The 14,554-nt window shown below is 44.3% G+C and overlaps 1 protein-coding gene across 2 annotated transcripts in view; it reads right to left on the reverse strand.

Moving 5' to 3' along the window:
* Nucleotides 1-14,554, reverse strand: part of PPM1H (protein phosphatase, Mg2+/Mn2+ dependent 1H) — a 252,170-nt gene that overhangs the window by 61,162 nt on the left and 176,454 nt on the right. For both annotated transcript variants that reach the window (XM_032348853.1, XM_032348852.1), the window contains exon 6: nt 4,263-4,381. In XM_032348853.1, the coding sequence (XP_032204744.1) occupies nt 4,263-4,381 (119 nt within the window). The remainder of the gene's footprint in view (nt 1-4,262; nt 4,382-14,554) is intronic.

Consider the following 14,554-nt stretch of genomic DNA (forward strand, 5'->3'; position numbering starts at 1 on the left):
GATGAGACAAGGCCCCCCCCCCCCCCCCCCCCCCCCCGCCGCCGCGGAGCTGACAGCCAGCCTCTCCCTCACCTTCCTTTCTGCCGCAGATGTGCCTCGGACAGCTGCCACGACGCCGGGAATGAGAGCAGGCCATTGTCCTCAGCAACACGGAGACCTGGTTTTCAAGGGCTCTTGCCCAACAAGAGCACCCCTAAATCACACACAGACTCTTAGGGACAAGCACGAAGCCTCAAGGTTTAATGTCTGGCAATACAGGAGGTCAGACCAGGAACCAGAAAAGTTAGTGCCTCAGTGGCTCCTGAAATGCTTCATTCATCCCCTCCTCTTCTTTAAAGGACTTTCGGGAAGACACTAATCCTGGTGGATGGGGGACCCCTGCTTAACTTCAGGTCACCGCTCCAAACGGAGTAATTAGGTCTAATATTATCCTGAAGAAAAACGGACTGTTGCATTGTATCAGAAAGAGCTCTAGGAGTCACGGACCTGGTAGTCCTTGCTCGAACACTTTCACACTGGCAGAAGCTGAGCAAACCACCAAATCCTTCAGAGTCTCCACCTGCTCAGCTGTGAAATGGGAACAAGGAGGAGTCCTTCAGCCACAGGCAGTCCGGCGCAGGACATGGTGTGCTCCTCCAAGTAACGCTGCTGGGGTTCATGTCCCAGCTCCTCCCATCCTACTAGTGACGTAGCCCTGAAACTTAGCCCCTCGGCCTCAGTTTCTGCATCTGTGAAACGTATCTGGTTCACTGTTAACGATGAGGGATCATCGAAAGCTCCCGTTGCGGTGCCTGGCCCTTAGCCCCTCCCATAACTGTCAGGTAGGCCCACTTCTATCCTGATTCGTGGGGGACTCATGGGGGAGACAAACATGACCATCACAACTAGGAATTTACTACAAGGATTAAAGGGCTTTGAATTATGTGAACCCTTGATTTGTAGAAGGGTTTCAGAAAAACAAGTTCACAGGCCAAGGCTAATTCTGAAGCCCAAAAACATAGAGGGACATGGCAAGGACCTGTGTCCTTGAGCGTGACACACACCAAACACTCACCCGACCACCTTCAACCAATTCCAACCACTTGGTAGTAATTTAAGGCGTTTGTGGGGAAAGAGCCGCAGACCTTCATCTCCCTTGCTATAGAACTCCTTTGCACCTTTCTCTTTCTATAGACAACTCAGAAACAGCAAAATATGAGCCCATTTTTTTTTTTTAAAGTCTACAAGATAACTGCTAGATCTGAGGTTTCTCATGAGAGGTTCAGTTAAAAAAGGAATTCATTACGGTGGAGGGAGGGAGTTTACAAGTGCAATGGTCTAACTTGGTTCTAAACTTCCCCACTTATTTCAAGCTCTCCTTTTTCTTAAGTGTCCTTATCAGGTCAAAAGAACAGGTAGGAAATACACAAAGATACACATAAATCTCTGCTCCGAGCCAGAGCTGGCGCCCACAGCCGCGTGGGGAACCATGCTTAAACAAGCCAGTGAACCATGTCTGACTGAAGCCATTCTCAGGCTTGGCTCTTCAGTTACTTGGTACCTTCTGTGGAGTTCTATACATTAAATACAGCTTATTTATGGACTGCTTATTTTCCTTAGGATCATTCTAACACAGTGTGTGGGTGTGTGTGAGAGAGAGAGAGAAAGAGTGTAAGAGACTGAGTGTGCATGTACAAAGTTGGATGAAATCTAGTCCCTGAACTTATCTACATTTTAAGAATTATAAAATAGGGGTAATCTTCAGCCATTTGTCTACCAAGTGTGTTGTGACTGCATAAATCTAATTGGCCTCTGGCATGGAAAGAACACACAGACAGCCTTGCCTCAAGCTTAACCTATCTCAGATGGAAGCCTGCTCCTATTGCCTCACCCTTCCCAAGGGCCGCCCACAAGGGCTCCGCCCCCTCAACTGCCGTCAATCACACCCTTCCCTTCCTTTCCTCCAATTAATAATCCCTGGCGGTTCACTGGGTGTCAGGCACCAGGGGAGGCCATCCACTCCTCCTGGGGCATTACAGGCTAGCTCAAGAGACCTGTCAAGAGTCATTAATTGGAATTAATGACTTACCCTTAAAATTATCTCTGGACTAAATCATCCAGATTCTTGTTTGTTTCCTTCCTTCTCTGTTTTCTGCTCCCATCCCTCTCTTCGGCCCCAGAGACTGCAATCTTTCCCTCTTTCCTTCCTTTTTCCTTCTTTCTCTTCATTTATCTAATTAGGGGCACCCGGGTTGCTGAGTCAGTTAAGCCCCTGCCTTGGGTTCAGGTCATGATCTCCAGAGAGCACGAGCATGCCTGGGGCGGGGGTGCAGAGGAAGAGCAGCAGAATCCCAGCTGAGCAGGGAGCCCCATGTGAGGCTCCATCTCAGGACCCGGAGATCACGATCTGAGCTGAAATCAAGAGTCAGATGCTTAACGGACTGAGCCCCCCAGGTGCCCCTTCACATACATATTTCTATGCTGGTTTTCTTCTAGCTACCTGAGTCTGCTTTCATCATTCTCCTTCATAGGACTGCCTAACTAGAACAATGCTTTCATCATTCATTCTCCTCAGAAACACCAGCACAACCCGCAGCCTCCCACAGTAAATGTATTTCTCTGAATGGCTTCCCTTATCCTCGGCTATGTTCCCTTGATACCGACTCAGTCGGATTTCCCACAGATGCTCTCTTTTTGGCCATCTTTCACACTGTCTTGCAGATCCACTTTTTTTGTTTATGTGTTTGCAATCATGGGGATTCCTAAACTAGGACATCTTTCCTTCCATCATTCTAAACTCTGCAAACCCCAGACAAAACCCCACCACATTTTTCCAACTTGAGTAGCCCTCACCTTACATTTTTCTGTGACAAGTGCTGATTTTGCTGATTCAAAACAAATGAACTTACAAAGACAACCCAGCCGGGTAAGGATAATGATTCTGGGGCACTAAAACTCCAGACCCTCAGAGCTGCAAATAGGGTGAACCCTTTCTGCAATATCCATTCATGTTTTAGAACAGGGGTAAATATTTTACGCTTTGTAGGTCATACAGTCTCTGTTCCAACTACTCAACCACCTTGTTGTAGAGTGAGGGTAGCCAAAGATCAAATGTATACAAGTGAATATGGTGGGACTAAAAACAATTACAGAAAGGGGCCGTGGGTGGAATTTGGCTTTGGGGCCATATTATTCTGACCCTGCACTAGAAGAAGAGTGGATAGTGGTGACAATCTTCTCTTTTAGATGGTAAAGGACAACTGGAAGTGCCTCAGATCAGCCCCTTATCTTCCGTAGGTGTGCATTCCCAGCCTAGGAGTACATTCCCAGCCCAGAAGTCACCACCACAAGAATTTGGGCTGTGACCATCTGTTAGGACTATTTTGGTCAATGAAGAAAAGGAACCGGAAACTACTTTTGTGCCGAGGCTGGAGATATGCCAAGGGGAAGAGTCCACTGTCTCCACCTCCTGCTTTCCTCCAGAACGGAAGGAGGATCAGGGCTCACTACCTCGGGGCTAACAGCAAACCTTCACCCACACTTTCACATCCCAGGCCCCGCACACTCTCATTTAGTCCTTCCAGCAGTCTAATTATGCAGACGTACTTTACACCGTATCTATTTTTCATACGGCAGAAGCAGAGGAGGTCTGCGTCCGTGTTAGCCACTGACCCACTCCAGAGATGGATATGGTGTTGCCACAGGTGTGCTGTGGGAGGGGGCAACCCTCGGCCAAGACTCTCATCTCGCTCTGAATGTGAAGAAATAATGCAGATGGGTCATTACCTCCAGTCCTGACAACAACCCCTTAAGAGCAAATACTTTCCATTTTATTCTTGGAAAATTGGGCTCCCAGGGGTTAAGCAGTTTATCCAACGTTGCCTATTTAGAAAGATCAGAGTTAGGATTCACACCCATGCTAGTCTGGCTCAACAGGCTGTTAGCCCATTTCTTGGAGCCGCTGACCTAAAAACCAACCTAAATGAGTTTTAAAAGCCTCAAAAATGCTTGCTCATCTGAAGCGAGGAATTATGTCAGCTTCGTGGGGTCTCGTGTCCCCAGGGAGGGCCTCAGAGCAGCACTGAGGCAAACCAGCCCCGTGATCTGAGGACTGGCATCCAGGCACCAACAGCAGAAGTGGACACAGCTCCTCTATTCGTTCACCACCAGCCAGGTCTCCGGCTGCACTACCTGCTCCAAATGCGTAAATGGCTTTTGACAGTGGTGATGCATCCCTCACACATACCGTGGCAGTGCTGAGGCAGAGGGAGGCGTGTTCTTACCAGCCTGTCATATTAAAGTCCCTGTAGAGCATCTTCTTTCCAAGCTCCTTTCTCTGTACTCTCCTTGGAAACTCCAAATGTGTGAACTCATTTCCCAGCAAGTGAGGCTGCATGAATGCCTAATAGCAAAAGAAAGGGGGGGGGGGACACACACACATACACACATATTTAGAAGAAAAAATAAGACTCGAAAATGTTTTGCAAATCAAGACAGTCCGTATTTCAAAAACAAGAAAACTGTTCTATTTTAAAGGAAAGAATTAGATTTACAAAGCTACAGTTATCAGCAAATAAAAATCACCAAATGAATTTATAAAGGGATGTAACTATTTCACTATATGTGACAAATTAATTATAATCAGAGACATGGATCACTAAAGTCAAAAGGAAAAGTCAAAAGGAAAAGAAACTGAGTTTCTCCAGAAGTTCACTTTTTAATTCAAATCCAAGATTGTTTCACTTTCCTGAATGGCATGTTGACGCAGCAAGAAAGCTCACCCTGACTCTCCTCCTTGGCTCTCTCTGCTCTCCTACTCACACTCTCGGCGATCATGGCCTTGCCTTTGAAACCTGCATGTGAATCTCCACATGAACACAATGGCCAAGAGAGCAGGTTGGGGCTGGATACACCAGCCGGGAACTTTCTGTTGGACTCCTTCCATTTTGCTCTGCAGTAATTTGATCATGTAATTGGAAGACTATTGCACAGCAGATGGCTTCTTCCCCTCCCCCAAATCTCTGTTCACACTACAAAAGTCTTCAGCAAACAGCCACTTAGGGAATTGCTTTGAAACAACAAACAGTCTCATTGTCACGTTCGACATTCAAATCCAGCTCTCCAGCTCTCCAAGAGATGAAATGCTCAAGTATTAACTTTCCAGCTAGAAGGCCACACACCATAAGCAAACTTGCATTGAAGCTTCCCCACACCACGCTATACGCTTGCTTATTAGCAGTGTAGTGGAATGGATCCTTTCTCTTCCTCCCTTCCTCCCTCCCTCTCCCCACCGCTGCCCTTCTCTCACCGTCTCGCAGAGAAGAGTGGGCAGAGCAAATCATGACCTAGCACTGTAGGCAAGCAAGGGATCCCTGCCACAGGACAGATGGCCATGTCCTCAGTTTACTGGCAATAGGCATCTCCCACAGCCTCTTTCCCAAGACCTGACACAGGCAGATCTCCTAAAGATTCTCATGGCAGTCTGGAGGTTCAGCTGGATGTTGGTCATCCCAGGCTAAGCCTTATCAGGAATCAAAGGCAACAAGCTGAATTGTCACTGGGTTGGCTAGACTGGGCCAGATAATGGAATTCTGAGCAGGCTTGGAGACATGGCAGAACAGTCCTGACAAGAGGAAGGGTCTTTACTGTCCACTGTAGCCCCCAAAGTTCCGGGGTCTGGCAGGAATTCTACACCATCTCTGAGGGGCTCTACATTAACCTCTGCTGGGAATGAGGGTTGGGCGGCTGCTGAATATCAAGGACACTTCAACACTGAATTTGACAGAGAGGTTCCTTAGGAAGGAAGGAGGGAGGGAGGAAACTAATACTTCACAGGGCATGTCAGTGTGTGGGCTTTGGGGGACACAGACTTGGGTTTGAATCCAAGGAAACTAATACTTCACAGGGCATGTCAGTGGTGTGGGCTTTGGGGGACACAGACTTGGGTTTGAATCCAAGTTCTGCATTTAAGAGTTATTATTAGTAGTTGGTGATTAAGCTTCTGGAGCCTCAGTTTCTTACTCTCTCCTAAATTAACTCTGTATTTATCTCACACGTTTAATAATTAAATGAATGCACTTACCATAGTCATCTCTTCTCATTAAAAAAAAAAAAAAAGACTATATCCTTCTCACGGTGCCTGAGCCCTATTACATCCTAACTATGACACGTGCTTTGTGAGCTCTCATGTTACAGCCAACAGTCTTTCGGGGGGACTGGCTACAGAACCTGCAGGTCCCAATGTGAAATGAAAATATGGAGCTTCTGTTCAAGATTAAAGATTTCTAGACAGCAAGGGCAGATCACTAAATCGTGTGCAACGCCCTGTGCAGACGCACGAGTCACACGCCCAGGAAGCCAGCTGTCCGGACTAAAGGAGCAGAGGCATAAACCATCAATGAATGGCAATATCTACTATGCACACTTTGTCATCCCCTAGAACGGTGGGACCCCATCAGCACGACATTCTTCTCCCCACCCCCCCCAAGTTGCTCGAACACTGACTTAGGGGCTACCAATACTAGCCACTCGGTACACCTGTTACTACATCAACAACCCTACAAATCATGTGCCACAGACTCAAGTGACAGATGGGGAATGAAGACCCAGAGAACTTGAGACACATTGCCCAGGGTGATCAGCCAGGGCTGGGTGGTTTTTCACACCGTGTCCGTAACACCCATCCCAGCCCTTCAACCTGCACACGCATTTACAAAAAACAAAAAGTGGGAAAAAGCCTGTGGCCCTGTTACTCCTGGACCATGCAAAGTCTGAATCGTCAATGGGTACCTGTGAGGATCCAGTTAAAAAAAAATTACAGACTGCACATAGCCTGGCTGTAAGGATGCTCCTGAAGTAGCCAGAAGAAATCCCTTAATAATACTGTGATGAAATAAATGAGTAAAAATCCATACAAAGGAATTCTGTGGTATCATTTATTTTGACAATATAGAGAATACATAATGACACGGAAAGAGTAGATGTATTTGCAAAAAGCGGGTTATCGAACAATGCATGTCAGTGAGAGAGAGAGAGAGAGAGTGTGTGTGTGTGTGTGTACATGAGCTTATGTAAGTGGAATCATATGTACACAGATCCATATAAAACACAGACGTACATATAAGTGAACGCGCGTATAGCAATACAGGTAAATACCACACATGTATATTATTAGCAAGCAGGTTAGGATCCAAAGGCCTTTTCTAAGTACATTTCTTCACAGACTCAAGTGACCAAAAGGGGTCAGTGTGCAGCATCCCAGTATTTGGCCCCCTTACCAGGAGGCTGAGTGGCCCTTTGATGGTGCTGGAACCGGGTACTCTCACACCCTTCTGCTAGTACACATCGGCCTGGGCAGTGGTAAGGGGAAGACCTGCTGAGGCAGACGCCTGCAAAGCAGCTGGGAAGTCCTGAGCAGCCCACTCTCTGCACGGGCCACCTCACCTCTCCCTGCGAGGATGAGCCAGCTAGGATATACCTAGGACATGTATTTACTATTTTTAAAATTCACCGTCCATATCCTAATCGTGGGCTCCTTCTTACCAGCAATTTCAATACTCACTATCATTGGTATTTGTCAGACCCGAGGAGTTACTGGTGTTAAGGAAAAAACAACTCAAGAAGTAAGTAGAGCAAATAGGTGATTGATTCACGAAAAATGAGATGCTATAGTACAATGGTGCACACACCTGTAGGTTTTCAGAGGAAAACATACTTCTGCGCCTTTGGGTGTTATCTTTTTCTGTGGTGCTCATGGGAGTTTTTGTACTTCGTCTTAGGTGGGCTGTTACGTTGAAATACCACAGACTGGGTGTTTGAACACTCTGTCTCCCAGCTCTGGAGGACGGGAAGTCCAAGATCCAGGTGCCAGCAGATTCACTGCGAGGCCGGCAGACCCACCTCACTGTGCCTCAAGCCAGCTTTCCTCGGTCTCTCTCGGGAGAGACACGGAGACCCCTCGAGTCTCTTCTTCTCAGGACATTTCTCCTATCTAATGACGGTCCTACTCTTACGATCTCATTTAATCTTAATTCCCTCTGTAAAGGTCCTATCTTCAAATTTAGCACTCCGGGGGGTAGGGCTTCAACATAAATTTTTGGGGGACAGCAGCTTAAACAGTCCATCACATGGTCCTCTATGAACACATCTGTGTAAGTACATACTCTCAGGCATCTAAATGTAAAATGTTACCTGACAGCTTTCTTTTTAACTTACCTGTATTTATAACCATTTCTACTATTGAATATGATTATTAATGAAAACCCTAAAAATCATTATTTTTTTAACTTATTTTTAATAAAGTTTTTGTTTTAATTCCAGTATTGTTAACTTACAGTGTTATTTAGTTTTGCCTGAAATACAACACAGTGATCCAAAAGTTCCACACATTACCCAGGACTCATGATAAGTGCACTTTTTTTTTTTTTAAGATTTTATTTATTTATTTGACAGAGATTACAGGTAGACAGAGAGGCAGGCAGAGAGAGAGGAAGGGAAGCAGGTTCCCCACTGAGCAGAGAGCCCAATGTGGAGCTCGATCCCAGGACCCTGAGATCATGACCTGAGCCAAAGGCAGAGGCTTTAACCCACTGAGCCACCCAGGTGCCCCGATAAGTGCACTTCTTAACCCCCTACCCACTTCCCCTCTGGTAACCATCAGTTTATTCTCTATAGTGAGGTGTCTGTTTCTTAGTTTATCTTTTTCCTTTGCTCATTTGTTTAAATTCTTAGCATAATACTTTCTAAGTATTCATCCATGTCACTGAAAATGGCAAGATTTAATTCTTTTTTATGACTCAATAATATTCATGTGTGTATGTGTATCACATTTTCTTTATCCATTCATCTATCCATGGACACTTGGGCTGCTTCCATAACTTGACTATTATAAATAATGCTCCTACAAACAGAGGTGTATGCTTTCCTCTAAATTAGTGTTCTTGTATTCTTTGGATAAAAACCCAGTAGTGAAATTACTGGATCATAGGGTATTTCTATTTTTAACTTTTTGAGAAACCTCCATATTATTTTCCATAGTAGTTGCCCAGTTAGCATTCCCACCAACAGTGGAAGAGGGTTGCTTTTACTCTACATCCTCGCCAACACTTGTTGTTCCTTGTGTTGTTGATTTTAGCCATTGTGACAGGTGTGAGATGACATCTCATTGTAGTTTTGACTTGTACTTCCCTGATGATGAGTGATGTTGAGCAACTTTTCATTTGTCTGTTGGTGATCTGTATGTCTTCTCTGGAGAAAATGTATATTAATGTCTTCTGCCCATTTTAAAATTAGATTATTTTTTTTTGGGTGCTGAGTTGTGGAAGTTCTTTATATATTTTGAATACTAATCCCTTATTGGATACGCCATTTGCAAATATCTTCTCCCATTCTGTACTGTGCCTTTTTACTGACTGTTTCCTTCACTGTGCAGCTTTTTATTTTGATGTAATCCCAATATGAGAGCCCCGTTTTTAAAGTAAGTTTTAGAAAATTACTGAGAGGAGCTTCACTGCCCCTTGTTATTCCAATAATTTGAGGGAATGCTAACGTCACTGGGAAGGGCCTACCACGAGGCTTGAATTCAGGGGATGCCAAAGCCCACTGCTTCTCAACAGCCCAGCATATAGACATTCTATTCTCAGAAGCAGAGTGGACCACAACTAGGCAACTCAGAAACAACTTCTCAGAGGCTACGCGGCATTCAAGCAACCCAACTTGTTAGTGTTACTTGGCTAGAGCTGTCCTGTCTCACCAGAAGCATCACTCTTGTCAGCGTTCTGGAATCTTGAGCCTCAAAAGTGATTTTACTTTGAATTCAATACAAGCAACATACCCAAAGTCTAAAGACTATAAAATGTGGGTGTAAGAACTTACTAGATTCCTCTCAGCAATGAAGTCCAATGGTATCTTGACTCCAAACTTTTAAGACTTTTGGATGATTTTAGAATGTTTTGCTCGACGGCTCCTATCTGGGCAGTTCATAAACAGGTATACAAGACTACTGTCCTTTCCCAAGGTACGTTTCATAGGGATGCTGGCCTGTGAAAATTGTGGGCCTTAATGGGATAAAAATCCAAGACAGGGGAGCATGAACACATTAAGATCCCTACAAAATAAAAATTCTGGACACTCTCCTTGTTTTTCTCACATGCTGGATATATTTTAGCTCGTTCTCTATAATGACAATATTTGGGCATATGTATGTTAGAACATCTGCACTGTGATGAAAATAATACCAGCCACACTTAAGTATGCTCATTATTTTCAAACCTTAGCTATAGGCCAGGGCCTAGCATAGCACCTAACACAGTAAAGACTCCAAGTAAGCATCTGCTGGAAGAACAAATACGAGACACTCTGACCTGCTTTACACAATTACATTTGGTAATTAAACTTTGTAAAATAATACAGTATAGCTTTCAATTTTTTGAAAAACTTAAAACTCAGGTCCATGGCACATAAAAACAGTCTTGGACACATATATTACTGTATTCTGGACTTAGTTAACTTTTTAGAATTTGATAGATACCTTCCTATAAAACCACATGTGTGTGGGTGCAGTTACACCATTTAAAACCTCATGTATTTCACATTCCTAAGAATATCCAAACAATGTCATGTCTCTTCTCTACTTAATAAGCTTGCTGACTAGAAACCCAGAGACATATTTTATACTAAAATCCAGTTTAAAGTGTGCTGGCCTGTTTCATGTTTAAAAAAAAAAAAAGGACATACTCTTTGTACCTCCATTTTTATCCTAAACTTTGAGACTCTCCCACAAGGAAGCATAACAGAATGTTCCTAACTGAGGGGTGGGGGTGGAGGTACACTGAAGGTCATGTGTTGCCACAAATGACCCCTGGAAAGAAAACTTGGTAACTACTGCCCTTACCAAACCAAAGACAGGCTGCCAGGAGACCTTTAGGGAGTCTGAAGAGCGCAGGTTTGCTAGAAAGAGGGTAGGGCCTATCCTTGCCACTTAGTGTCTGTACAGCTGATGATGATAAACTTCCAGACATGGTTATGTTTGTCCAGGGACAAGACGGTCAGCTCATCTAGGGAAACGATGCTAGAGTAACCTGCTGTGCCAAGAGGCAGCAAGACACCAGAGATGGGGAAGGAGGATCAGATGCCTTCTGGCTGCTTTGCTCTCTAGTTCTGGGCAGAAACTAGCTGCAAGGGGACAGAAGTAAGCACTTACTGTGAACAAACACAACCACCCCATACCAGTGAGAATCTGAGTCACAAAGGGATTCAGGAGGGGACAAGCCTGGAAAAGAGATGCCTTCCAGAACCTTCTAGGAAGCCTCTCATTAGAGCAAAGTGGATGAGAAATCTGAACCCAGGTCTGTCTCATTCTGGAACACATGGATCTGAGCTCCACCTTCCCAGACCACTGGAGAGCTTTGTAAACCTTGGCAAGGCAGGGTGGACACAGGGAGGAGAAGCGGGACCCAGAAGTAGAGTGATATGTATGGAATGGTGACAGGAGGAGGCAGAGCACCAGGCTTCCTGCAGACACTGAGATGGTGGGTCCTGAGGCGACTCAAAATTGCATACTGGGAAACACAAAATGCTTACTCCTTTTAATAAAAGTACCTTCTGCTGCTCTGTGGTCATCTTGCCAGTGAGTAGTGCCAGCTAGCAAGAGGATTATCCAAGGTCTGGGGGTACCCAGCCAAAGGAATGCATGTGACTAACACATGAACTCCCCCATGTGCCAGGTATCCGGGGCTAGGGATTCAAAGAATAACAAAAAAAGAGATCCCTTTACTCAGAGCTCTCGCACGAGTTGGGGAGACTGAAGAAGGCTCTTGGGTGGAATGGAGATATTCCCGGGGCTAAGGGATAAAGAGTGGGTCACTCACTGGATGGGTCAGAAAGAATCTGAAAAGTATCTGAAAAGCTGGTCACCGAAGGTGTCTGGGGCCAGAGCAGCAAGGGGAGAGGTGAGGAAGTGCGAAGCAGCATGGTGAATGGAGGGGCTTTTGAAGGTGCTTTTAGGAAAGAACAGAGACGAGGCAGAAGGGTGCCTATCTTGGGGACCCATCTAGCTGCTTCTCCATGGGCTCCTGCGGAGCCCCGAAGAAGGTCCCTCCCACAAAGAGTAATAACCAGTTCGATAAAGTGGTAGTATTTTTTGTAAAAAAAAAAAAATTTTTGAGCAGGAATAATATATACACAGTAAAGTTACTATATCGTATGAGTATGGGCCCACGTATTTTGACAAATTGGCCATGCTCATGTAATTGGGATCTAGATCAAGAAACAACATGTTAGCAGCACCTGGGGTCAGGACCCCATCCAACCATTGCTCTCCCTAGCACCATCCCAACCTCTGGGTTGGGTCCTCTTCTTTGTGCACTTTCTATGGAATCCTATAAGCTGCCCCCGGTGCTGGGTGTTAAGTCTGTGTAATTCATCCACACTGTTGCATGTAATTAAAACGTGTTCATTCTCAGTACTGTGTGGCATTCCAGGCCATGACTCTGGCTGACAAGTGTCTTATGCATTCTGCTTTCCAGGGACATGTGAATAGTTTCCAGTCTGTGCTACTACAACCCATGCTGCCGTGCACATTCTAGTTTGGTGAACATTTGTGTACCCTCTGGTTAGGTGCCTACCTTGGATTAGAACTGCTGAGCCAAACCCTTTTTCAAAGTAGTTGTTCCAATTTCTACTCCCATTGGCAAGATATGGAAGGTAAAAACACTCATGTGTTCAACGAGAGGGCAGATTTCATAGCAGGAAATAGTTGGCGAAGTTCTCTTACTAGAGAACTTTTATAGGAACTAATTTGTTAAATGTTCGGACCTCTCAGTATTTGAATGGAAGTTGCCAAAATGAGGATTTTCAGTGTTTAACACAAATCTTAAGAACAAAAAAACCCAAACCCAAAACAAAACAGAACAAAACCCACCCCTGAGTAATCTCTCCTCTTTCTTGCCCATAGAAAGGAAAAAACCTTGTCAGATTTTATGACGGAAAGACTGAAAGCCTTACATTTCAGGGTGATTTACCATGATAGAAAGTCTAAGGTCACGAATGCAATGAAATTAATAACATCAGCCAAGCCACTGATGGTCACACTACCAGTCAAATGAGACGGTGATCCCAGAGCCAAGGCTGGCTGCCTGATTTGCAGTGCAGAGATAGAATATTTTGGTTTGGGTTAAACAAAAATGAAGGGAAAATGTTAATGGCTGAGATCTAAATATGTATGCGTTGGAGTCTTTCATAAAGATTCTCTGTCTTAATTTGTCCTTAAAAATCCCAAAGTAACAAGAACCAAGCTTATGTATATATGCCATTGTGAAACTGAATATTGATAAAATTCTGTCTGGCTACATGGATGTCAAGAAAGATTCACATTTAAATTTCTACATGGGACTGTGCTGATCAACCAGAGAAAAGCGTGCCCCTAAAATAACTCTAAAATTGTAAAATTTATAGCTTACGCTAAAGGAGCCACATGGAAACTGGTATGCAAATGGATATATTAAACAAAATTGCCTAGATTTGTCAACTCTGCAACAGTTTAATGTATAGAATAAGGGGTAAAAAGTATTCATTTACATAAAACATATAAAGTTTCCATATTCATATGCTTAATGCTTTTTTCCTCCCAAGTAAAAATCTGGGAAAGGAATTCATTGGAAGACAGAACAACTCATGTCAGCAAAAAGAATGTGCCTGCATATCTTCAATCCCTCTGCATATGCAAATGGAATTTATAAATTTTATAAAAGGCCACAGAAGTAGTCCCGAAGGCAGGATGGCCATACAAAAGTTGTCATATACAGTTAGACATGAAGCGAAGAGATTTTATTTTGTCTCTGATCTAGGCACTGTTGTAAGCACACTATAAATATTAACTCATTAGTCATCATCCCGTCATGGGAGGAGCCCGTAATTACCGGATTTCACAGATGAAGCAACTGGAGAAGAGAAAACTCTATATACAGCTAATGTTTGTCTTGGTAAACCTCCGTGAATGCTGTCTACCTCTTTCAGAACGTATTTAACTTTAACATTTTTAAAGGATGCACTACACGATCTTGCTTCTTTACACTCAGATCAATTTTTAAGGGACCCTATGGACAGATGGCTCTGGCTTTATGTGCCCCATTTTTCCTTCACAATGTTGCAAGGGACAGGGGTTTCAGAGAGTCTAAAGATTCTATGAGTGTAGCAACTGTGCAGAAAGACTGAGCTTTTTTAAAGAATAAAAGTAGTTAGGGATACATTCTCGTGGTTACTTTGTTTAGCTGTGCGGAATTCATTTTCTTAGGTCTGCTCAGGGTGTTTAGAATACCTCAACACCAAGCCTCTGACTCCTCCTGACCTGGAATTACACAAAACATCCATTTATATTCATTTTCAAAATCAAGGCTCTGGGGGTACCTGGGTGGCTCAGTCGGTTGGACATCTGCCTTCGGCTCAGGTCATGATCCTGGGGTCCTGGGATTGAGCCCTGCATCGGGCTCCCTGCTCATCAGGAAGTCTGCTTCCCTCTGCCCCTTCTCCTGCTTGTGTTCTCCCTCTCTCTTGAATAAATAAATAAAATCTTAAAAAA

This window comes from Mustela erminea, chromosome 6 (assembly GCF_009829155.1).
Source record: "Mustela erminea isolate mMusErm1 chromosome 6, mMusErm1.Pri, whole genome shotgun sequence".
Taxonomy (NCBI): Eukaryota; Metazoa; Chordata; class Mammalia; order Carnivora; family Mustelidae; genus Mustela; species Mustela erminea.